Below are 25376 nucleotides of genomic sequence, written 5' to 3' on the forward strand. Positions count from 1 at the left end.
AGGCCGAGCACTCGTGTCCTCTGTCCTGTTCCAAGGGATACTCTTACATGTGCTGGATACCAGAGACAAGCTAAAAAAATGAAATTTTGGTTTTGGTCATCCACTTGGGGAACCTGTCTGTATTTCAAGTGACCTCAGTGGCTTTGAGAGGTATTTTGCTGTACCCAGGGGATACATTCTTAATGTGTGTGCATCCTGGAAAAGCAGCAGTCAGAACCACTGTCCTTAAGAAGTAAGGGTCAGGGCTTAGTTATTTTTTTTTTCAGGGTGCCCCTTTGAGCTGCTCATTAATGATCTACCTGTCGAGAATTACTGCCTCAAGCTGTAGGAATGGACCACTGAGGCTTCTGCTTATTCTGTCCTTATGTGAGGAGGAGACCCAGAGTCAACCTGCCCCCAGAAGTCCTCCCATGCCCTGCCTGCTACAAGCTAATGGCTTCCCTGCTCCCAGGAAGAGTCTTTTGTGGCTTCTTGGCACCAGGCAGTAAATCACGAAGTCATTTTTCTGATACGATGCAAGGCCGCACCATAATCAGTGAACATTACAAAGGTAAACAGTAAGAAACTACAGTGGCCATGAGTGCAAATGTCACTGCACACGTGGGGACTGGCACACCTGCAGGAGTGTGAGCTGGTGGTGGCTACCGACTCCCATATCCCCAAGAAGGGTGGGCACACGAGAAAAACGAGTCTGAACAGAAGACTGAACCTATCCCAAACACTTGTAAATCAAACACTCATAAACTGAGTGACTGTGATGATCAATGTTTTTAGAGACATGCCGTCTTTTAGATAAAGAGTTCCCCAAAGGTCATGCGTTATGTCTGAAAAGTAAGGTCTTTCCCCTGCTATCTTCTGATAAAGGAAATAAACACACTTACTCTTATTAGTGAAAGTGGTTTTATATGTTCAGATTGGTAAAGACCTTACCTCTGGTAATTTTTCTGATCCTGTGGAGGACAATCCATCAAAGGAAATGGGAAATACGGATTTTGTAGACATGGTTGGTTCATTAAACAGACATGTGTTGGGGACCTGCTATACTCAGGGGTTCTGTCCTAAGTGGTCAGGATAGCACCACATACCAGAGATGGGGTCCCCATTTTGGGGGAGCTTCCATTTATTCAGACAAACAATGAGACAGATATCAAATAGTAATAAGCACTCTGTAGAGCATTAAAATATAGAGATGTGGTAGAGAGTGATTGGAGACTTACTCATATCCTTTTAAAAACGAACATCAGAAAAGAGGAAATCAAAGAGGGCAAGTAGCCTTTTTCAGATTTCATGAAATACAGTGTTAGAGGGGGCCTCATTCATTTTTGAAAAATATAGTGAGAAGGGAAGACTTTGTGAGTCAAAGAGTGACCATTTTCCACACTGTTTATTAGAAAAGTTATTTGGACTGTTTCTTTCCAGCTGCCAAGCTGGACCTTGTAGGTCTATGAAGAGCAGGAGTCTTCTCATTCATCTTTGAGTCTCCTCCGGTGCATAGCACAGTGCCTGCTGTATACTTGGTGGTCAGCAAATATATTTTGAATAGATGAATGGAACTAAACTAAATTCATTAGAATTTTTCCTATTGCCCTGGTATAGAAGAGGTCACTTTTCATTTATTTTGAACTGAGGAACATTATCTGGTCATGCCTTGGCTATGTGATTTTAAAATTAAATATCCTGGTTTTTTAAAAACATGTTTTTATTGCTTTTTAAAAGAAAATTTATAGTTTTCTCTTGGATAACTTTGTCGATGGAGTTAAGGGGCAACCTAGAAAACCATATATTATTTCTTTGAGGTTGATAGTGAATTGTATTGTTATTGTTTGTCCAGATTTCTTGATCACCCTCTTAGTCATTTGGCTTAGATGGATTTGACATTTTAAAGCTGCACAGAGTGGGCTCAGAGTTGGCTGTGGGCTGTGGGAAGCCATTTAGAATTTGAACTTGATCACGGCTACTTGGAAGAAGTGGAGCAGAGGAGGCACAGAGGCTGCAGCGTTGGAGCTGCGTAGCTGCCTGTCGCCCGGGCCTGTTGGGAGGATGAGCCCTAATGAATGGGATGGATCCAGTGCTATTACTGTAGAAGTGATTTTGGTTTTTAGGGAAACCACGGAGAATGAATTTTATTTTATAATCTGATTTGTAACAGGTTTCAAAAGGGAGCATTCCACTGATGCTGTCCCATCATACATGAGACCTCTGGGAATGCTATATGGAGTACATAAAGGAAGCATTTGGAAGACTTTTAAAGTGAGATGCTTTTAGAATAAATCATATTTTTCCTTTTGAAAACTATTTTTATGAACAGTTATGAATCATGTCCAGAGAAACCCTTTTAACGAACCTTTTCACATTTATTTTCCTTGGCTACCATCTGAGGGAATGGGGCGCTTTTCTTCTTAGATCTTTGGTCTAGAGTTTTCCATTTGTCGGTTCCAAGGCACCTTTTCTGCCTATGAAAGATGCTGTCTATAATGCACATGTGTTGAATGAATGCTGCATGAACAAAGTGCTGAAAACATCACTGGTCTTCCTTGCTTTCATAATATCAGTAGAGAGAAATCTCTCAGTCTCTTTAGTGAGTGACAAGGCCTTTTATGTTCTTTGGCACTGGCTGGACAGACGTTCCTTTCTCTGTCGTTGCTGCAACATCTTCAAATGAAGACTGAGGCCTCCAAGTTGCTCACATAGTAATTCCCCATGGCTGAATGGTGTTAAAGGATTAAGTTCAATATGTTTCAACAACATAGTTCACTGGAGAAGCACCAGTGGATAATTAATCTTATCCATTGATTGTTACCACAGTGTACCCAAAGTTAGAAAACTTGAAATACAGGACAGTTAAAACTGAGCCAATAACCCAGGGACCACAAGTACAAGCTAACTTAGGGCAACATTCAGGCCATCAGCATCTCATGAAATTGAGACATTTCAAGGCTTTCTCTATTTAGTACTGACTTTTACATGTTCAAAGCACATATTTTTAATTTTTTGTTGAGCCCTCATAAAATTCCTTATTATAAAGCTTTTGTATTTATTATTTTTCTTGGCAGAGTGGGGAGGAGTCAGCTAGGTAGAGGGAAGGTTTCACTATTCAAAATGAAAAAAAATTTTTTTAAACATGAGAATGAGTTCATATAGCAAGAAAATGTGCGGCCTTCTTTCCTTTCTTTTAAATTTGGAAGCAGATGCATTAAAAATCTTATTTATATTACTTATACAGATAATATAAAAAGCAATCCCCAAATCATTTGAATTTGTTTTTGGGAAAAAAAATCAGAGACTGTGTTTCGGAGTGACCTTGTATAAGCGAGGTATGTACTTTTTATTTCTTTGGGTCAAGTTCTCCGCTAGCCCTGTGCTAAGGATGCCCTGGGCCACTGCCGGCCACAGCTTGCCACTCAGTGAATAAGTCCTTCCCACGATTTGGCTGTTCTGCTGCTCAATTGCCCCATTATTCTCTTTGGTTGGCTAGATGATAGGTTCTGTTGAGAAACTGTATCAAAGCAACAGCTAAATCACAGGGAGTATTCAGAACAAGTAAATCAACTTAAATGATGCATTTTTCTCTCTAAAAGGAGTATAAATGTAAGGAGAATGTCTGTGGTGATGATACGAACACAGAGGTGATGATTAGATCAGTTTTAGTTGTGACTGTTTCTCCCTTCCTCACATACACATGTTTTGTACTGAAAACAACACCCTTAATCTTCTTGCCTCTCACAACAAATATTTTCATCTCTCATTGTCCATATGTGTTGAAACATAGTGCACACAGAACTTTTGTTTTTACTTTAAATTCTATCAAAAACATTTTGAGGTCATAACAATATTCCATCTGGTTATTTTATGAGTCATTTATTCTACTGGAGACAGTTTTTTTTTTTCATTAAAATTTTTTCAACTGTGGTAAGTTATACATAACAAAATTTATCATCCCAATCATTTTTTTTTTTTTAGAGATGGGATCTTGCTGTGTTGCCCAGGTTGGTCTCAAGTTCCTGGCCTCAGGCAATTCTCCCACCTCAGCCTCCAAAGTACTGGGATTACAGGTGCCCAGCCTAACCATTTTTAATTGTACAGTTTAGTAGTGTTAAGTGTATTCACATCGTTTTGTAACCAATCTACAGAATTCTTTTCATCTTGCAAAACTCAAACTCTATAGCCATTAAACAACTGCACTCCATTCGTTTCCCCACCCACCCCATCCCTTTTCTGTCTGTGAATTTGACTACCATAGGTACTTCATGTAAGTGGAATCATACAGTATTTCTCTTTTTGTGACTGGCTTACTTCACTTAGCATAATGTCCTCAAGATTCATCTATGTTGTAGCACGTGTCTGAATTTTCTTTTTCTGAGGATGAATAATATTCCATTGTATATGTACCACATTGTATTTATCCATTCATCCACCAGTGAACACTTAGTTGCTTCCACCTTTTGGCTATTGGCAATAATGTGGCTATGAAAACATATATCTGTTTGAGCTCCTGCTTTCAATTCTTTTGTGTATATACCCAGAAGTGGAATTGCTAGATCATATGGTAATTCTGTTTCTTATTTTTTGAGAAATTGCCATACTGTTTTCCATAGCAGCTGCACCATCCTGTAGTCCCACCAACAGTACCCAAGTGTTCCAATTTCTCCACATCCTTTCTAACACTTGTATTTATTTATTTATTTATTTATTCATTCATTCATTCATTCATTCATTTGAGACAGGGTCTCACTCTATCACCCAGACTAGCATGCAGTGGCCTCATCACAGCTCACTGCAACCTCAAACTCCTTGCCTCGACCATCCTCCTGCCTCAGCCTCCCAAGTAGCTGGAACTACTGGGTTATGCCATCACACCCAGCTAATTTTTCTATTTTTCTGTAGAGACAGAGTCTTGCTCTTGCTCAGGCTGGTTGTTTTCTGTTATTTTGATAATAGTTATTCTAATGGATGTGAGGTGATATCTCATTTGGTTTTGATTTGAATTTCCATAATGATTAGTGATATTGATCATCTGTTCATGTGCTTGTTAGCCATTTGTTTATCTTTGGAGAAATGTCTAGTCCTTTGCCCATTTTTTTAATCAGCTTGTTTGGGTTTTTTTTGTTGTTAAATTGTAGGAGCTCTTTATATATGCTGGATATTAACCCTTTATCAGCTATATGATTTGCAAATATTTTCTCCCATTCCATAGGTTGGTTGCCTTTTCATTGATTGTGTTCTTTGAGGCACATAAGTTTTTAATTTTGATGTAGTTCAATTTTTCTATTTTTACTTTTGTTACCTGTGCTTTTACTATTATTATATCCAATAAATCATTGCAAAGCCCAATGTCATGAAGCTTTTCTCCAGTGGAGACTGTCTGTTAAAACCAGGTTTTTTCCTACTCTGGATACTGCTGCAATGAATGGCTTCATGCATGTAGTTTTCTTTGGTTAGCATTGTTTTACTTTGCTTTTGGAAAGAAAGATGAAATACCAGCCCATTTTTGATGATATTAAGCAGAGCAGAGGATATCAGTTGTCCTGTTGATAAAAATCATATTTCTGAAGACAAAGTAAGGCATCTAGAGAAACATTCAATATTGCCTTTTTTGCTAATTGTACAAAGTTAACTCTGGTGGTCCTCTGGGACTGTGATTTTTTTAAAACAGCATGGGTCACAGAAAAGGCAGAGCCTCCATCAAGAACAGCAGGAGTGAGTTCTGCTGTTTTCTCTCCAACCCTCAGATCCAGGATCCCGGGGCTGTCGTGAAAGATGTGGATGACAGCCATGGGCTAATGAGGCTTAGGTGGCCCCATAGTTCCTTTGTAATCCACAAGGGTCCAGCCTCCCCACACATTTGGAGAAGAGATAAGTCATTTTGGAGAATTTTTTTAAGAACTAAACATTAAATAAATGTAGAACATTTTCAGAAAAATTGAAGCAAGGCTTAAATAATTCTAGCCATTTGGTACTTTGGGCAAAAAAATTGCATTTCAACAAGCATATTATTCAATGATGGACTGGCTTGTATTAATTATGCCCACTTATGTAATGGAGAACTATTCCTTTGAGAATCAAATGTATACATTCCTTTTCCCTATATTTCAGGAAACAAAATCTTCACCAGTCCAGTTTTTAATATTCTGGAGAAACTTTTTTTAAAAATTTCCATGGCAATGTTGGTGAGTATAGGAATAGATGGTCAGTTGCTTCCTTTTATTGTCAACAGGTTTTCTGCCTTTGGGTGACTCATTGTACTGAGAAAAAATTTAGAGCCACTTTATTACTGATGGTTCATTTGCAAAAAGCAAACTATTGCAGTGGCCGTAAGAAGAAATCAAAGGATTCTAAAAGTCACCTTATCTTTTGGGGAACATTTTTATTTGAATGCTTGTTTTTTAACTTTATGTTTTGGGAAATTTCACATATCTTCCAAAGCACATAGAATAGTTTAATGAATTCCAATTTGTCAGTTACCTAGCTTTAGTAATTATCAAGTTATGGCCAGTCTTGGCTTAGCTATACTTCTGTTCAGTTGTAATCCTTTTACATCAAATTATTTTGAAACAAATCCTAGTCAACATATAATTTCATCTGTAAATATTTTCACATATACCGCTAAAAAATAGAAAAAAAAAATAGAAAATCCTTTAAATTGTAGCCATGGTACCATTGCCACACCTACAACCAATAAATACTGATTCATTGATATAATCAAATACATACCAATGATTATCTGATTTTTTCCCTTTTCAGTATTTTTCTGTTTTTCACAGGGGGAAAAAACATCAGTGTAACTACCATCCAGAAAAGTTATAGGACATTTCCAGCACCCCAGCAACTTCCCTTGGGCTCCTTCTCTGTAGATATTCCCCCAAAGATAACCACTGTCCTGACCTTTGTCCATCATTAGAAGTCAAAATAGTGGTTTTGAACTTCATAGAGATGAAATCATTTGTTACATACTCTTTTGTGTCTAGCTTTTCACTCAACATTTGTGAAATTAATTCACGTTTTTGCAGTTAGCAGTAGTTCTTTTCCATAGCTATGAACTATTCTGTGGAATGAATATGCTACAATTACTAGATCCATTCTACTGTTGGGCATTGATGGACAATTGAATTATTTTCAGTTTGAGGCTACCATGAATAATACTACTATTAACATGCTGTATGTATCTTTTGGGGGAACATAATCGTTTCAGTGCTGTTGTACACATGTATATGTCCAGAAATGGAATTACTGGGTCACAGGATTGGCATATGTTTAGCTTTAGTAGACTCTGATAAGCAATGCACGAGAGTTCCAGTTGCTCCACATCCTCACTGACACTTGGTATCATCAATCCTTTTTTTATTACTATGGCCAATCTGATGAGTATAGTTGTATCTCATGTTGGTTTTACTTTGTATTTCCGTGGTAACTAACTATTTTCAGCACTTTCTAGTTTGCTTACTGACCTTTGGATACCCTCTTTCGTGAAGTGCCTATTCAAGACTTTTGGCCATTTTTTACTGGGTTGTCAGTCACTCTTTATTGATTCATGGGCCTTTGTTATGTATTCTAAAGATGAGCTCCTTGTTGGATATCTGTATTGCAAATGTCTTTTCATCTGTTGTGAGTGAACAGAACTTCTTAATGTTAATTAAGTCCTGATATCTGGCAATGTATATCTCCAGCTTTGTTATCGTTCTTCAAATTCAATTTGACCATTCTAAATATTTTGCTTTGCCATATAAATTTTAGAATCAATTTTTCAATGCACGAGCACACACACAGGGATTTTGCTTAGAAATGCATTGACTCTGTAGTTCAATTTAAGAGAAATTAACATCTTGGTAAAATTGAGTTTCCAAATTCATAAGAATTGTGTATCTCTTTATTTAGGTCAATGGTTCACAACCAGGGTTGATTCTGCCTCCCAGAGGACATTTGGCAGTGCCTGGAGACAGTTTGGTTGTCACATCTTTGTTGGGAGGATGGTGTGTGCTACTGGCATCTTGTGGGTAGAGGACAGAAATGCTACTTAGCATCCTACAAGGCACAGGGCAGCCCTACATGAATTATCCAGCCCAAAATGTTAAAAATGCCACTGTTAAGAAATCCTGATTTAGGTCCTTAACTTCTCTTAGTAATGTTTTGAGTGTGGGAGTATTACGCATTTTTGCTAGATTTTTCCTTAGATAATATTTTGGTGCTACTGTGAATGGTAATTTTTAAATTTCATTTTCTAATTGTTACAATTGTCTAATTGTGTGTATATGTATGTGTTTATATATACATGTGTAGGTGTATGTGTGTGTACATGTTTGTTGTTTTCTATGCCTCTGATGTGTGTCTTTATGTGATTCCATTGTTTCTTATGTCTTGTTTTTAGAGGTTCCCCTTGGTCTCTTTTTTCCCCTAGTTTTTATTGTTGTTGAAGAAACTGGGATTTTTATCCTGTAGAATTTCCCACAGCTTGGGTTTTGCTGGTTCTGTCACCATGGTGGTGTGTAATATGTTGTCCTGTCCTGGTCTTTTTGATCATTGGCAACATCCATTAATTCATTAGGAGCTGCAGCAGGGTGACACTCTAGTCCTATCATTTGCTTTTCATACATTAGTACAAGATTCTTCTGTAAAGAAAACTCTCCCCCGACCCCACGCCCAAACTCTGAGATCATAGAGAAAAAGGGTAAATGCTTATCCTTTCCCTTTTAAAATCAGTTTTCAAAATACTGAGTTGGTTCCCTAGGGTCCCCCTTAGACAACCAGTGAGGTTTTTTTTTTTTAATTAAAAGTATTATTATAAACTCAGGATTTAAACTTATTTGATATTATAGTCCATTGCTGTTTTTCCTCTCAAGGATGATCAAGTTGTTCCATCTTTGGCTAGTAGGAACCTCTTCAAGACCCTAATATATTTTTTAAATGTCCTTACTTTATGCTGTAATAGGGTATTTCAGGCTCTTTTTGAACATTTCTTGCCCCTTACCTGGAATCAGCCATTTCTTCAAGGAGCAATTGGAGCTTTCCCTTAATGCATTTGGAGAGGATGCCAGGCACGTGCAATGCCTCTGGGTGCTCATTGTTTCTGGGCTTTTTCAGTGGGCAGAGGTAGGGAATGTGTATTGTTTTAAAGATAAAAAATATGGTGAGTTTGCAATGATTCTTCCAGTTTGTATTCTGACTATAAGATATTTTAATTCACTTCATCTTTTTTCCTGTGCACAAACTCCTGGTTCTCAACAAACATCAACACGCTTACTCACTGCTTTCTCACAAACTACCCACCCAGCAGCCTTAGAATAACAGTAGCCACTTGTCCAGTAAGAACACGGTTACATGATTACTGAAAATAGGTGAAGTTGTTTGGTCTTTTTTATTTTTTGGCCATCTTTTGGAGTCTGTTTTTAAGGGTATTTCACAACAGGGCTATACTGTCAGACTGCTGTGTTTTCAAGTCACTTGGAATAGTTCCATGCTGTGTGGTTATGTTACCAACTGGATTTGCATTTAGGTACATATAATTCACTTGCTTTTGAGTTTTAGGGATTGCATTATTAAATTTTGTGTATAGTATTTACATGGTTCCAAAGCCAAATCTACAAAACAAGGTATATGCAAGGAAGCTTCATTTGTATCCTTTTTTCTTCTTCCATGTTCCTCTCCCTCACCTTATAGATATCCATTTAAAAAAAATGTTATGGGCTGGCCTACCATTGTTTTTTCATCAGCAAATATGTATATGTTTATGTATTTCCTTCTTTTAAATAAGTGGGTTTTTCATTATGTGGCCTGTTTCATTGGCCCCATTTTTTTGTGTATGTTCTGTTGCTTAGAAATGTTTGTATTTTGGTCCTAGTGCTTGCCCTTATGCTCAGCCTTTACACAAGGCCCCACTCCCCTCTTGTTTGCTTCTTGTCTGTTGGTTTCTCATATGAGCAATATTGAAATGAGCCTCTTCCTTCTCCTCCGCAGCTCTGGTGTTGATTGAAGTGATGATCCTTGCACTCTCTGGGAACATTTCCAGATCTCCAAAACGAATACGTTTTGTGTAGAGACATGCATGAGCTTCTTTCATTTCTCAAATGGCAAAGTGGTTAAACATGTTAGCAAGGAAAGAGAAAAGAAGGGAAAAGACATAGTAATAAGCATGTGATTACAAAGGGTTCCTGAAAAGTGGAGTTCCATGTCATTCCATCCTTCGCTGATGCACATTTGCCAAATGCCTGCACTGTGTCAGCCATGTATGATATAAAATATAATAATATAATAGGATAGGAGCCTGTAATATTATGTTTATATAGTGCTATGGAATGAGAAAAACTAACATCTGTTTTGGGGTAGATTGTAGGGATGACAGAGACTTCATAGTAGCATGCTGTTTTGTTTTTTTTTTTCTTTGAGACACGGTCTCACTCTGTCACCCCGGATAGAGTGCAGTGGCATCATCATAGCTCACTGCAACCTCCAATTCCTGGGCTCAAGCAATCCTCCTGCCTCGGCCTCCCAGTGTGCTAGGATTATAGGCATGAGCCACCACGCCCAGCCATGGCAAGCTGTTTGACCTAGGTTTATGGGTGTTAGTGTTAGATTGGAATTCTTCATGAGTGAGTTGACCTTCTTGGTTTTTTTTCTTGTAGGTTTAAATATCCTATTAAGTGGGATAAACAAATTGTTATTAACTATAGCATTTGGATAGGTACCAAGTAGATAAAAAAAATGGTAGCAAGTTAACATTCCAAATTGAGTCCCAGATCTCTCTCTCTCTTTCTTTCTCTTTCTCAATCTCTCTCTTTCTCCCTCTCTCCCTCCCCCACCCACCCCCCTCACTCCAAGAGAAAAAAGGATGTGCATACTCTTTTTATTGTTTTTTAAGACAGGATCTTGGACTGCCACTCAGGCTGGAGTGCAGTGGTGCAACCACAGCTCGCTGCAACCTCTAACTACTGGGCTCAGGAGAGCCTCACATCTCAGCCTCCTGAATAGCTGGGAATACAGGTGCAACCACCATGCTCAGCTAATTTTTTTATTTTTTGTAGAGACACAGGTCTCACTATGTTACCCAGGCTGGTCTTGAACTCCTAGGCCCAAGCAATCCTCCCTCCTCAGCCTTCCAAAGTTCTGAGTTATAAGTGTGAGTCACCATGCCTGACCATGCATACTCTTTGACTCAGTAGTCCTACCTCTAGCATTTTAGCCCAAGAATATATTTGACCTTGCCTGCAAAAATGTAGGTACAAGATGTTCATCAAGTATATATGTGTATGTACACATACATGCACACATGTCACACATGTAAGTATACACATTCTCTTTCCCGTATACACACACACACACACACACACACACACACACACACACACACTCTCTCTCTCTCTCTCTCTCTATCACTTTGGATATAAGCTACATTTCTATTAATAGGATGGGATTGACTAATAAATTGTTTCATGCCTTTTTTATAGTGACTGTATATTATTTGCATAATAAATCAGTAAAATGATTTTCATTTAAGAAGGTAATTACAACTTGCTTTTCCTTTTAATGCAATTGACAAAGGTCTGGATTTTATACTATCTTTGAATTTGAAGCAGAACATTTATATTCTTATATTCCTTAAACTAAACAGCTGTTGGTTTGGTTAGATTTCATTTTTGGCTTACTAAAAAATTGGATAGTCGCAGTGGGGGAATGGCTGACTCTGACGGAAGTACTGCTAATGTTCTTGGGTGGATAAATGATTTTGTACTGTCTGGCTCAGTGGTGAAACCCTTTTATCTACTCTAGAAATGATACTGACTTTATGTGTATAATGTTTGTAACAAGTTTTGTATTTTAAAAATGAATAATAACTATCTTTCTTTGGCCACATTTTGGCAGATATCAGATGGTTTCTACCATCTTTGTTTTGGTGTTGGGGGATGGGGTCTTACTCTGTCACCCAGCCTGGAGTGCAGTGGCATGATCAACGGTCAATGTAACCTGGAACTCCTGGGCTCAAGCACTTCTCCTGCCTCAGCCGCCCAGGTAACTGGGACTACAGGCACGTGCCACTACGCCTGGCTAATTTCATTTTTTGTAGAGATGAGGTCTCGCTGTGCTGCCTAGGCTGGTCGTGAACTCCTCCAGTGATCCTTCTGCTGAGGCCTCCCAAAGTGCTGGGATTATAGGTGTGAGCCACCAGGCTGGCTTCTACCATCTTTATATTTACTGTGTCAACTCTTTACTAGCCACAATTTAAAAGTTTACTATGGCAAGCTCTGTTATAATTCGACTTTAATGTCTGCCTTGCTTTGCAGGATCAGGGGCGGGTTTTACCCTGGTGTATTGAGCTGTGAACCACCTTGCCTCTTTAACTTCTTTCTAAGGGTAATTTAATCTGCTTGATGACCTTAACTTCTATCCAATTAATAGGGTTATATAATGATCCTCATATATCAAGTGCTTTTCAAATAAGATTTTACTGAAAATAATTTTATTTTGTTTCCTTAACAGAAATCATAGCCCATTAATGAGTTTTGGAGCCAGCTTTGTCAGTTTTTTGGTAAGTTGATATTGGAAGAGATATTGGCATGAAGGCAACAGATAAAGTCTGTTGGTGGCTACGAGCTATATAGCTATGCTGCTGTAGAAAATCTTTTAGAGTTTAAAACGGAAATAAAGTTTTTGCCTATTAACCAATGCCTATGAGATAACCTTTTTTCAATAATTTAAAAAAGAAAATGCTTACATTTTATTTCTAGAGTATTATTTATTTCTAATCAAAATGCTTTTTAGAATAAAAATGTAATTAAAAGATCTTCAAAAATTTAAACTGGATTGGGGGGAAAGGTCTGACTTTGGGTAATAAAGGTTTGCACTAAAATCATTGAGTGAATGTGGACTAGAAGACAAGTTAGATGGGCAGAGCTAAAGTTCATGAGTTACTATTACATTTCCAAATACTGGTATTTGGGAATTGAGGAAATAGCTTGCAGTTAGGTTTTAAACTAAATTGGGCAATGTAGAAAATGGCATGCTTTCATTTTTCAGAAACGCTTATAATATCACAAACTACTTTCAAACACGTATTAAAAAAAGAAAAAAACCAAACTATCATAGAATTGTATAGTAGCCAGAAAAAAAAGTCATGAGTAGAGACCAAAAGGGAGAAAGCATTGAGATTGAGGTTTAGAAGGATGCCAGCAAATGAGCACATTATTCACATCCTGGTGGTGCCTCACCAGGCCAGCTTGTGTTGAGAAGTTTTTATTCCAACTATTTATTTCCTCTTGTTGCCAGTTAATGCAACAAAAATGTGAAGGCCTACTGTTTGCAAGAATACATAGTTCCCAACCTCAAGGAAAATGATACTGGGTAGGAGTGGTAACATTAATACACAAGTGACTACAAAGGGCTGTAAGGGAGGTAGAACCAAAGGGTCTTGGCTGAGCCTGGTGGTGGAGGAGCGGGTGGGAAGTGAGGCCACGGCAGGGTGGAGATTGTACCAGCTTGAGAGGATGGTTGGGAAGAAGAATGTGGTAGGGAGGCTCGGGCACAGGTGACTGTGGTCTGGTTTGACTAGAATGGAAAAGTAGGTTAGCATCAAACTGAGGAGGCCTAAAATACCAAGGGAAGGCTGGCGGAGTTTGATAGGGACAGGAGAGCCAGAGACAATAAGTTCATTCGGTCATTCCAAGAACCAGGTATCCTGCAGCGACTCTGTCCCTACCCCTGTAGCCCATTCATCTCAGAAACCTCAGTTCTACTGGGTAAAAGTCGCAGGCGTTCAGCAGAGATTCGGTAGGTTGCCTGTACCCAGTCAAATGTGGCCTGAAGAAATCTACCAGCATCAGGTGCCTGGAAACAAGCTGTCAGTGGAATTTTTATCCACAGACAATATAAAATGAATTCCTTATTAGTGAACCCACTGGAATTACTGTTCTTGGAAAGACCAGAGATTTTCAAAGAGCACGTACCAATGGCTGTTGCATTAGCATTTCTGTGCAGTACTTGGGGGAACCAGGGACCCATGTGTGGGTAGAATGAACATTTCAATAAGACACTGTTAGAAAAACTGAAGTGAGCACAGCAATCAGAAACTATACAGAATTTTTGTTACTGGTTTAAGAACAGCAGCAACAAAAATTCTAGAACAGTAATTGCAGGGGCATTTGTTAGCATGTATTTTTTCATTCTGATGTGATAGAGGTATATTCTTATTTTGTAGTGAGGTTCTTTAAAGGAATAGGGTAAACTGTAACATTTTGATTCTTTTACTTGCAACAAGTAATTTCAGTGGGTTTTTTTTTTTTCCAGTTTGGAGTTTTGTTTTAATAAAGTGGCCTACATTTTCAGATGCTTCCTAATTCATTCATATTTTTTTTTTTATTTTTTGAAAGAATGCCATGATGACATTTGAAGAAGAAAAAATGCAGGTGGCATGTGATGACTTAAAAACTACAGAAAAGCTGTGTGAAAGTGAAGAGGCTGGAGTCATTGAAACAATCAAGAATAAAATTAAGAAGAACGTACGTACCGTGCCTTTGGGTTATGGACTGTGTGCTGCTTATTTGGAACATCACTCCTTTCCTTCGTTTTTGGTATTTAGAATATGACTGAAAAACTAAATGTTTCTTATGGCTTTTGGTTATGGAAAATGTATCTCTTAAAACAACAGAAGCTAGGCTGGGTGCGGTGGCTCACGCCTTTAATCCTAGCACTCTGGGAGGCCGAGGTGGGAGGATCACTCAAGGTCAGGAGTTCGAGACCAGCCTAAGCAAGAGCAAGACCCCGTCTCTACTAAAAATGGAAAGAAATTAGCTGGACAACTAAAAATATATAAAAAATCTAGCTGGGCATGGTGGCACATGCCTGTAGTCCCAGCTACTCGGGAGGCTGAGGCAGGAGGATTGCTTGAGCCCAGGAGTTTGAGGTTGCTGTGAGCTAGGCTGACGCCATGGCACTGTAGCCCGGGCAACAGAGTAAGACTCTGTCTCAAAAAAAAAAAAAAACAGAAGCTCCCTCAGTAACTAGAGCTGTTCAGCACATGTTCTTTGGTGACCTGGAATCACTTCTTCTGTAATGGGCCACGAGGCAAGGGCCGTTGTACTGAGGCTCTAATCTATATAGCTCAAACAGGACACGATGGCAGTTGGTGAACAAGAGAATGGCATTTTGGCATAATTCTGGAATTCAGCTGTTTACCCGATTTTCCCCAGGACTCACCAGCCTTCGGTTACAAGTCCCAGTGGCATCATAATCCACTTTTCCTGATTTTGCCTTCACCTCTCAGTGCAAACGTTCTAGGCTCTGGGGAGGCATCCTCCTACCCTTGATATTTCTTGGAGTGCCCGAGGGTCTCGCACACATCACATCTGCCACTGATAAGGCAGTCTGTTGGTGACAGTCATCAGAAGCTGCCCCATCTTTTCCTCTGCTCCTGCATGTCTGTCCCCTACCTAAGAGGCAGTCACAGCAGATGGCGTCACCTCTGCTCAGGCGTATGGTATTCACCATGGGGAAACCACTGCTGGGCCGGGAGGACCGTCTCTGGATGCTCTGGAAGGACCAGAGTTTTCCCTGTTTCCTCCCTCTCCAAACCCAACGTCTAGTCAATGACCATAGTCCTGTGGACTCTCTCTTTTAAATACCTCTTGAATTCATCTATTTCTTTCCATCCTCACTGCCATCTCCCCCGTCAGCCACCGTCCCGCTTGCCTAAAACACACTGGCATGTCTGCCTCCAGTCCCTGCTTCTCTATAACACAGTCACTGAAATGCAAATATGGTGCTGGCTTGGTTTGCAATGGCCCTTCCCCCACCAGCCATTGCCATTATAATGAAGTCCAAACTCCTTAAAGTGGCTGACTTGGTTTTTACCTTTCCTCTGCCTGGAACATTCTCATCCTTCTTTACCTGGTTCCTCCTCATTCTTTAGTTCTTCCTAGATGTCATTTTCCCGAAGGACTCCAGCCTGAGGCTCTGAGCCCTGTTGAGTATGTTTCCTTGCAGGATCCCATAGTTCACTGTACTTTACCCTCTCAGAGCACTTACTACATTGCATGTGTATTTCCTCATTAGACCGTGAGCTTATTTACATGTCTGTCCTCGGTATCTAGTACCAAACGTATTACATATGTTAATAATTAACATTTGTCATGGGTCCTTGTAATTTAAAAAGCATTTTCTTATACAGCATGTCATTAGCCCTCCTGACAACTCTGCACAGTAGATATAATTACAAAGAAACAGAAGTATTGGAGGTGGACATTTTCCCAAACAAACAGAATAATGAGTGCTGGGGCTAGATTTGGAACAACAGTGACCATAATGGATTATGCTAAAATCTTGGAAAAAGGGAAACAGGTCTCTCCATCATGTATATACTATGTATACTGTTGGCATATTTGCAAAAATTCTATCAGTTCTTATGTCATTGTGATAGCACATGAAAGCTATTTAGCTTATTTTATTCAAGTTTACTTTGTATTAAGAATGGAGAGTGTTGTATTCCAGACAGATTTTTCTTCATCTTAGAAACATTCTTATGATAAAGACCAACATTTTATAAAAAGTGATTTGATTTTTTGCTTATTTTCATTTATATGACTTATATATCAAGTACAACTTGTGATTTATTTAAAGCTAATTTTTAATTCCAGGATATTTTCTCCTTAACGGAAATATAATCTGTTTCTGACCCTCACATCCCAGTCACATGTACCAAAAGAGGTCCCTAATATTAGTCCTACCTCAAGAGAGATGGCTGCAAAGTGACTTTTCAGGTTATCTACTTTGGAGAATATATTGTACCTTTAATGAATTTTATTTGGATAAGTAAGACTTTACATTGTTTTTTAAAAAACTGTGAAACTCTAAAGTTTTGTGTTGATTTTCTTGTCACCCATGAATTCAGTTTTTATCATTTAGAATATGTGTTTTTAAGTTGCCAAAAACAATGGTAGACCTAATGGGAATTTGGAGCTACCAGGTTCATATTATGTATACATGTGAGTGACTGCTATATTTCACAATTCCTATGTGAGATTATTTTGTGCAACAAAGCTGTTTGCGGGGAGTATTGTTGTTGTGTGTGATTTATCGGTGTGTACTTTCTTTCCACCAAACAGGTTGATGTCCGAAAATCCGCCCCCTCTGTGGTTGACCGGCTTCAGAGGCAGATAATCATAGCTGACTGCCAGGTTTACCTGGCGGTGCTTTCGTTTGTGAAACAGGAATTGTCAGGTATGCTGAAGCATTATTTTTAATGGCTTAAACGATTCAGTGCACACACTCGGTAATACTCTTTTTCTTTTTAGAATGCCTCCTATTTCAGTCTTTGAAAACTTGTGGCGCCTCTTTAGGGTGTGATACCAATTTATTACTTGGGAACTTGAAATCACAAGTGCTTACTGTGTTTAGCGGAATCTTAGTCCCAAGGTCTGTGTTTCACGCTCTTGTCTCAAGATAATTCTGTCATTCTTAGAGAAATTGCCAGTGCTATATAAAGATAGATACATAGATAGATAGATAGATAGATACAGAATACCTTTTCTTTATGGGAATCAAGTTGTGATAATAACCTTTAAAGTGAAATATAACTGGTTTAAATTTAAGGCTTTCAGGAAATTGTTATTGAAGGCCTGAGTGCCTTAAAGGATTTCAAGTACATTAGGAAATCATTAAAGATCATTAAGGGTTTGCTAACATGCTGCAATGACCTGCATTTCAGCAACCTTTAGTGAGGGATATAAACTAATTTCTTAATTAGTTTGTCCAAGAAAAATGTTTTCCAGGCTTCTATGGCTTTTATTTCTTCAGCGAAATAGACTCAAATGAGTCTCTAATACCTTGCTGTAAGACTGTGTCTAAAACTGACCTAATTCTTTTGCTAATGTGGTTATGTTGTATCTCTGATACTGACAGCACAAACCTGCTACTTTAGTAGATAGGATTTACTTGAAAAAAATAAAAATTTAAAAAGAAAGTCCATTAAAAGTCACAGTCGGAAAAGCATTTTCTCCCAAACCATAAAGGAAGAAGGATATAGTTCCACTAAATTATAACGTACATTTTTCTTTCCAGACTACCAGAAACCAGTTTTCCCCCTTTTTCTTCTCTTTCTTTTTCTCTTTCTCTCTGTCTCTCTCTCCCTGTCTCTGTGTCTGTCTGTATCTCATACTCGAGGATCCTTTGTTCGTATTTGGTTCAAGTCAAAAGTGAAATTTAATTTTTATTTTAACCTCCAAAATTTGGACTTCCTGGAATTTATTCTTTTAAAATATGTTCCATCATAGACATTTGCTGTTTTTGCTATGGGTTCAATTATTATTATTTTTCTTTCTTTAATCTTCTTCTCAGGACTCTCCAAATACCTTACTTACATGGTCGAGAACTCATAGCTCGTATGAATTTTTTATAATGCAGTGATGTGAAATCCCCCATTTGGAGCTCCACACTGACTCGGATATGAAAGAGCAGCAGAGCTTATCTGGACCTCTGTGGTGCAGACAGGAGCTCTCTGTAGTTCTGTGCTTCCTCTCCTGATACTCAAGGACTTTGGAAGGAGCTAATTTTAGCCATTAAGAAAGTATCTGTTGAGAGAGCAGGATAAAACAATTATAATTCAATTTATAAGTATGAAATCATGTCCAAATTTTAAAAATGCATGTATCTGTCCTTTGTTCATTCATTGATCTATTCCACAAATATCTGTAGAGCTCATACTGTGTTAGGTGATCAAACACAGGCCATGGTGCCTGCCCTCATGAAGTTTAGAACCATCAGCTTATCTTATTGATTTTTAAAATCATTCCATTGTAAATTTACTAAATATTATCATGAAAAAATTTGAAAGGATAGAAAAATCCAAAAAAAGAGAAGTCATCATCTCTGATTTTACCACTTAAAGCACTTCATTGTTAATGATCTGCTTTATATTCCTCTATTTTTTTTTTTTTTTTTTTTTACAAAATTGAATCTATGGTGTTTTTTGCCCTATTTTTCCCTTTTAAATTACACTTTGGATATTTTCCCTATGACTCAGTTTCAGAATAGAATTTTATTTATTTATTTTTTAAGAGACGGAGTCTCGCTCTGTGGCCCAGGCTGACTCGAGTGTGCAGTGGTGCAATCACAGCTCACTGCAGCCTCGGACTCCTGGCTTCAAATGATCCTACTGCTTCATCCTCCTAAGTAGTTAGGACTACAAGTGTGTGCCACTGTGCCCTGCTAATTTTTTTTTCATTTTTTTGTAGAGATGGGGTCTTGCTCTGTTGCCCAGGCTGGTCTTGAACTCCTGGCCTCAAGCAATCCTCCCACCTCAGCCTCCCAAAGTGCTGGGATTATAGGCATGAGCCACTGAGCCTGACCCAGAATAGAATCTTAAATAATAGCATATTAATTTATTATATGGTTGTGCCATATTTATTTAATCAATTCCTCTTGGTCACTTAGATGTTGTTTGCTATGCATTTTTTTGGTTATTAGGGAGGTTGAACCTACTTTTATATTTTATCCATAAACTGTATTTCTCTCAAATTGCCTTCATGGCCTGGACCCATTCTTTTAATAGTTTGATATTAATCAGTTATTTAATCCTATTTATCATAGATCTTTAACAACATTCTCGGTTCTTCTTGAAGCCCTATGATTTCTTGAATGTGATATTGGTATTAAAGTGAAATTCTCACAGTCATGAAAGCTCCCAGGTTCTAATAGATGTGTGTGGTGGTTATTTGCTTTGTGGATAGCTTGGCATTTGCTTTAAACAAACAAACATAACCAATAATGTGCTTTATGTGCCTTTCAGACACCCATTGTGTTATTAATCTAGAAGTAATTTGTTTACTTCATTGTTGGAATCTATTTCTTAGAAAATATTTTAGATGGATAATCTTCTTGAAAAAACCCCACAAGCCTCCTTCTGAAGACACTTGTTATGGGTGGGCCTGTGCACTCCTTGAGTGGGCAGCACGGGGGGTGGGGGGTGTTCACACTGACCAGACCTCCGGAAGGGGCGAGTCAGTGTGAACTTTTAATGCTTCATACTGTCAAAAACGCTCATGTTTTTCTCATTTAAATTTCTTTGTAATGAATTGCCCCATCATCTCCCTTCATTTTCCCACACTTTTTTATATCTTTTTGATTTACACTATTATCCAAGGGTCTTTTTTTTTTTTTTTTGGCAGTAAGCCTATATTACTTTTGTGGTAAAAATAGGTTATTGGTAAAACCTATTTTATGGCACTTACCACCTTGTTTTATCATAAGTTTCCTTCATTTCCTTTTGGAGTTGAAGAAAGGGCCCATGTCTTGCTCACCTTTGTATTCTGGGCATAGCATATGCTCAGTGAATTGTCCTTGAATGAGATTGTCTTCCTTATGTGACAGGTGAGATGGTTGAGGGTGAATGAGTCACATGTGTTGTTGGTGGTGACAGACCCAGGGCTGGAGCCCTGGTTTTCCTGTTTCCTCGCTGAATTTCTCGTGTTCTCACCATTTGCCCGTCACCTGAGTCTGGTTACTTGCACCACCACCTTTCCAGTGGCCCAGAGACCCAGGTTTCTCAGGGATTTCTCCCTCCCCTGCTCCCTGTGCCCTGGGAAACTAGCGCTGGGATAGAGCAGGAGCCACCTGCTGCCTCACGCTGTCCTCCGGGCCACACTCCCTGCATTGCCGCTGGAGCCACCTTCCTAAAACCCCTTACACCTGTGGTTTGAGTGCCTGGCTGGCCTTCCTCGCCTGCAAGGTAAAGTTCCAGTTCCTCTTTTGGGTGCCATGTAAGAACCTGTCCCTTTCCTGGCCTGCTGCCCTCCCATGCCTCTATCTAGCACTCAGAGCTCCTCGCCATCCCCCGAATCCCTCTGCCACCTCGTGCCTTTGTTCAGCCTCCCCCCTCAGCTTGGACACCTGAGCCCTTTCTCTCTTGCCTAATGGAGTGCAGCCCAGGCCTTCTTCCTCCCTGCACTCCCTCCTCATTGACTTCATCAGCCTGGCCTTTGTTGCTGTGCCATGGGTACCTAGTACATCACCAGGTACAGCACCCATCACACAGCAGCACGAACTTTGTTTACGTGTCCCCCTAAAGCGTTAGACTGTAAATCCTTCCGAGCAGGGACTATGTCCGTCCACCTGCTGTTTTACCTCCTTCCCACATTTATTAAGCACTTACTACGTGTCAGATTCTGTGAGATGATACATGCTGGTGGTCTAGAGATGGATGAGATGCAGCTCTTGCCCAGGGGGATCTCATGGTTTAGCGGGAAAAGATGAGTAAATAAGTTCTAATTCAGAGAGATACTTTAACCAGTAGAGACATAAGTTTGTCACAGGGGTTGCACAGGAAATGAGTGATTCCAGACGTTTGGGAAGGAAGATCAGGGTTCCTGATCCTGTCCCCCAGCAGGGTTATAAAGAATGAAGGCCATTTCCCTCTCCACGTCCCTGGCACCTGCGGTGCCTTTGTGTATGTAGCACATGTTGGGTGTGTCTTATGTGAATTAAAGGGAGGGAATGGAAGAAAGATGACACCACTCAGAAAGGATATTGGGATTGGAGAAGTGCACCTATTAGAAGTCTGTCGATGGTGAGGGGGGCTGACTGGTGAAACTTAATCATCTTTTGTCCTTCAAAGTATATTATTTGGGACACAAGAAAGGAAGCCTGAATTTACCTTCCACTACGGTGCTAAGCAGCCTCCTTCTAGGATAGATGAACAGACAGGATGCTATGGCAGGTGCTCTCGCCAGATATAATCTACCTGAAAAATTACAAAATTTCTTCCAAGAGCAATTTAGGGTAACTTGATACATTCATTTTCTAGGCGACTCTTGTCCTTTCCTAGGAAGGACTTCCACCCCCACACTGGGAAAGGTTTCCTATCTGCCCTCCAGCTCTCTGCTGATTGCCACTTGGCCCTCATAGGGTGGGAGAAGTGGTCTGTGGTTTTCTGTTCTCTCTGCCTCCCTCCACAGGCACAGGGAGATAAGGACGGCTAAAATGATTTATATTTGACCTTTTAGAGGAGTGGATGGCAGGCAGTGCGGAGTGTGTGGCTCTTGAGTACCATGTTCTCTGCTTGTTGGGAAGATGTGTGCTCGTTGGTGGCACTGCTGTGTGGAGCTGCCAGAGCGTCCCTCCTGCGGTGGCTGCAGTGCAGGGCATGCTGCTCTCTGCTGCGTCCTCCCTTGACCTTTGCCTCAACCGGTGGGGTCTGGCTGTGGCTGGATGGTTCAGAGTTTGGGATGGGGAGTAGGGCAAGTCCTGGGAAACCCATTTCAGTGCCAAGTTGAACATAGAAAGTAGTATTAGGTCATTAGATATGACATGTCCGATTTGAAATCAGAAGTAGTTTATTATATCTCAGACAAGAAGCAGTACAATTAATCAAAGTTTGCACCTAAACTATCAACATAGTTTTGCCATCTTAACAGTAGCTTGTTTATGCCAGCAGCAAAGAAGCCTGGAGAGCAAGTGGCAATAAAATTGTAAAAGGTGTTTTCCACAGCTTGTTGAGAATTAAATATTTTTCATTGCAAGAAGTGGTCCAAAGCCTGGAAGAAGTGGTAGTCACTTGGTGCAAGGTCTGGTGAATATGGTGGATGAGTTTCCAAGTCTAGCCTCTGTAGTCGGAGCAGCATTCTTTGTGCAACATACGGTCAAGTGTTGTCTTGCAAGAGGATTGGCCTGTCTCTGTTGAACAATTTCAGCTGCTTAATCGCAAGCATCCTCTCATTTTGTACAATTGATTGCAGTAGACATCCACTGTAATCGATTGAGCAGGTTTCATGAAGCTGTAGTGGATAGTACCAGCACTAGACGACCAAACAGACACCATTAGCTTTTTTTGATGAATATTCAGTTTTGAACTGTGTTTCAGCACTTAATCTTTGTCCAACCATTATGCCGAACACTTGCGATTGTCAAAAAGAATCCATTTTTCATCACATGTAACAATATGATGTAGAAATGGTTCCCCTTTATGTCATGACAGCAAAGAAGGGCAAAGTCCGAGATGATTTCTCTTCTGACACTCATTTAATTCATGCGGAACCCATCTATCCAGCTTCTTTACCTTGCTCATTTGTTTCAAATGGTCCAAAATTGTTGGAATAGTAATGTCAAACCTTGCTGCTAATTCATGCATAGGTTGAAATGGATTCACTTCCACTGCAGCTTTCAACTCATCATTATCCACCTTGGTGTCAGGTTGTCCACGTGGCTCATTTTCCAGATTAAAATCATCAGAACGTAACTTCACAAACCACTGACATACTGTACGTTCATTAGCCATATATTTCCCAAAATACCAAATGTGTTGGTATTTTGAGCTGTCTGTGCTGTATTAGTTCCACGATAGAACTCATATTTGAAAATAACACAAATTTTTGACATATCCATGGTTTCACAAAAATTGCTCTAAAAAAAACTTCGAAAGATAATCCCAAGCCAAACTGTGCATTTGAAAGACCGAGGATGTGCCTTTACAATAAAAATAAACCAAGAAATGTCAAAGTAAAATGTCAGAGATATCAACTGTCAAACTTAGTACTTAAGGAAATCAGATATTTCATACTTAATAACCTTAATAAAAGCAAAATCTCTCTTGACATGGGTAATACGGTTTTTGTTTGCACATATTTCAGTTTATAATCTTTGACGCAGTCCAAAGCTTTGGGTTCTGTTTCCCAGGCTCAAATTAAGGGCCTTAAAGCTTGTTCCTGTCGAGTCTTTAACAAGTGCTATTAGACACCAGTACTGATGCTCCTGTCTTAAGCATGAAATTAAAGACGTGTTGAATTCTTTTCATTTATATCCTATGAAAATGAGGTTTTACTCTGTAGTTTTCGTGTTTTATTGACTGAGCTCTGTGCATTCGGAAGCTGTTGGATTCTAATGTTTGTCTCCAGTTCTGCCATCCAATTCTGTAATTCCTCACCTGAGATCCGGATTGTCACAATTCATTTCTCTAACCCCAGTCTCTTCAACCCCAATTTCAGACATTCCCGTTTCTCTGGTAGCAGGTGTTCCCTCCTCAGCTGGACATGCTGCCTGTTGTCCCAGGGTGTCCCCTGTGTCACTCTGCCTCTGAACAGCTTGCCCATCTGTTCCTTCGTACTCACACTTCTGCTCCTTTCTCCCAGAACATTGCCTTTCCCTCAATGCAAGCTCCACTTCCTGTAATGAGGCTAAGGTAGCCTGGAAAATGCGGGGTAACATGGAGTTACATTTTTCCCCCCAAATTTCCAGTTAGGGATGGCAGTGGGAGGGGGCACAGTTTCACACCGAAATCCTGCCATACTTACTCTGCACTTTTAAATTTATTTATGTATTTATTACATGGAAAACAATTTGATGACAAAAAAGGAAATAAAATAGGGCAGTTCACTCATAATCTCTCCATTATTTGTTTTCACTCTTTTACATATGACCCAGAGGAGCATTTAAATAAATACATATAATGTTGTATGCTTATTTTTTTCATTTATGTTTGTTTTCTTTTCTTATTTTATTGTGGGCATTCGGAGGACCCGGATTATTTTGTATGGTTCTTTCGTGTCCCTCAGATGCCATGTGCAGTCCCAGGCTTGTAACAGAAACTTACTCAATAGCTGATTAACATTTTTAGGGTTACAGATTTTCTTTTTTTTATCTGTAGCCAATGATTATTTGTTTTCAATTGGATCCCAATGACTTTTGGGTTTTCAAGAATATATAGTCTAGCTTCCTATTTATTATTTTTCCCTTTTCTGCTTTTTTCTTAAATCCTCAGCTCTTTGGACCACAACTGAGAACCATCTTTCTTGTTTGTAGGCAACGTGGGATGAATCCAAAACTTAAGAATCCACTGTGTTAGTATACAGAGAAGCTCCAGGGTTTTCTCCAACCTGTCTTTTCCCATTGCACTTCCATTTAGGAGGGAAAAAAGTCACTGAGCCTCTTAAAGGAAGACTCACCCAGAACGGTGCCTGAAATGTAGTGTTTGTACAGTAAATAGTTCTGTTAAATAAAACCAAATGAAAAGAAATTGTTTCAAATGTGTATTACTTTTATCATTATAGAGTAAAAAAAATAGTTCCCTTTAAAAAAAACTTTTATAAACTAATTTATTTTACTTGTTCACTCTACCTTATAGCATTCTTTTCAGTGGACATAGACGGTAGGCCGTTAATCACCCAGAACTTGCAGCATGGTTGTGTTTTTACTTGTGATCCCATAGGAGGTGTGGGCATCATTTGCCAGAAAATTGATATGCTTCAGTAACCTAATAGCTTGCCACCCCCAGGTTTGATGATGTGCTTGGGGACTGGGCGTATAATCATCGCAGCTGTGATTTCTTACAGCAGAAGTATACAAAGCAAAATAAGAAAGGGAAGAGGTACATGGAGTGAGGCCCAGGGGAAACCACCAGGCACAAGCTTCCG

At 39.4% G+C, this 25376-nt stretch overlaps 1 protein-coding gene across 1 annotated transcript in view; it reads left to right on the forward strand.

The window, feature by feature from the left end:
• TTC39C (tetratricopeptide repeat domain 39C) overlaps positions 1 to 25376 on the forward strand; it is a 106637-nt gene that overhangs the window by 31214 nt on the left and 50047 nt on the right. The window contains exons 2-4 of the mRNA XM_045527559.1: positions 12466 to 12514; positions 14352 to 14480; positions 17082 to 17196. Of these exons, the coding sequence (XP_045383515.1) occupies positions 12466 to 12514; positions 14352 to 14480; positions 17082 to 17196 (293 nt within the window). The remainder of the gene's footprint in view (positions 1 to 12465; positions 12515 to 14351; positions 14481 to 17081; positions 17197 to 25376) is intronic.

The sequence above is a fragment of the Lemur catta genome, chromosome 16 (assembly GCF_020740605.2).
Source record: "Lemur catta isolate mLemCat1 chromosome 16, mLemCat1.pri, whole genome shotgun sequence".
Classification (NCBI taxonomy): domain Eukaryota; kingdom Metazoa; phylum Chordata; class Mammalia; order Primates; family Lemuridae; genus Lemur; species Lemur catta.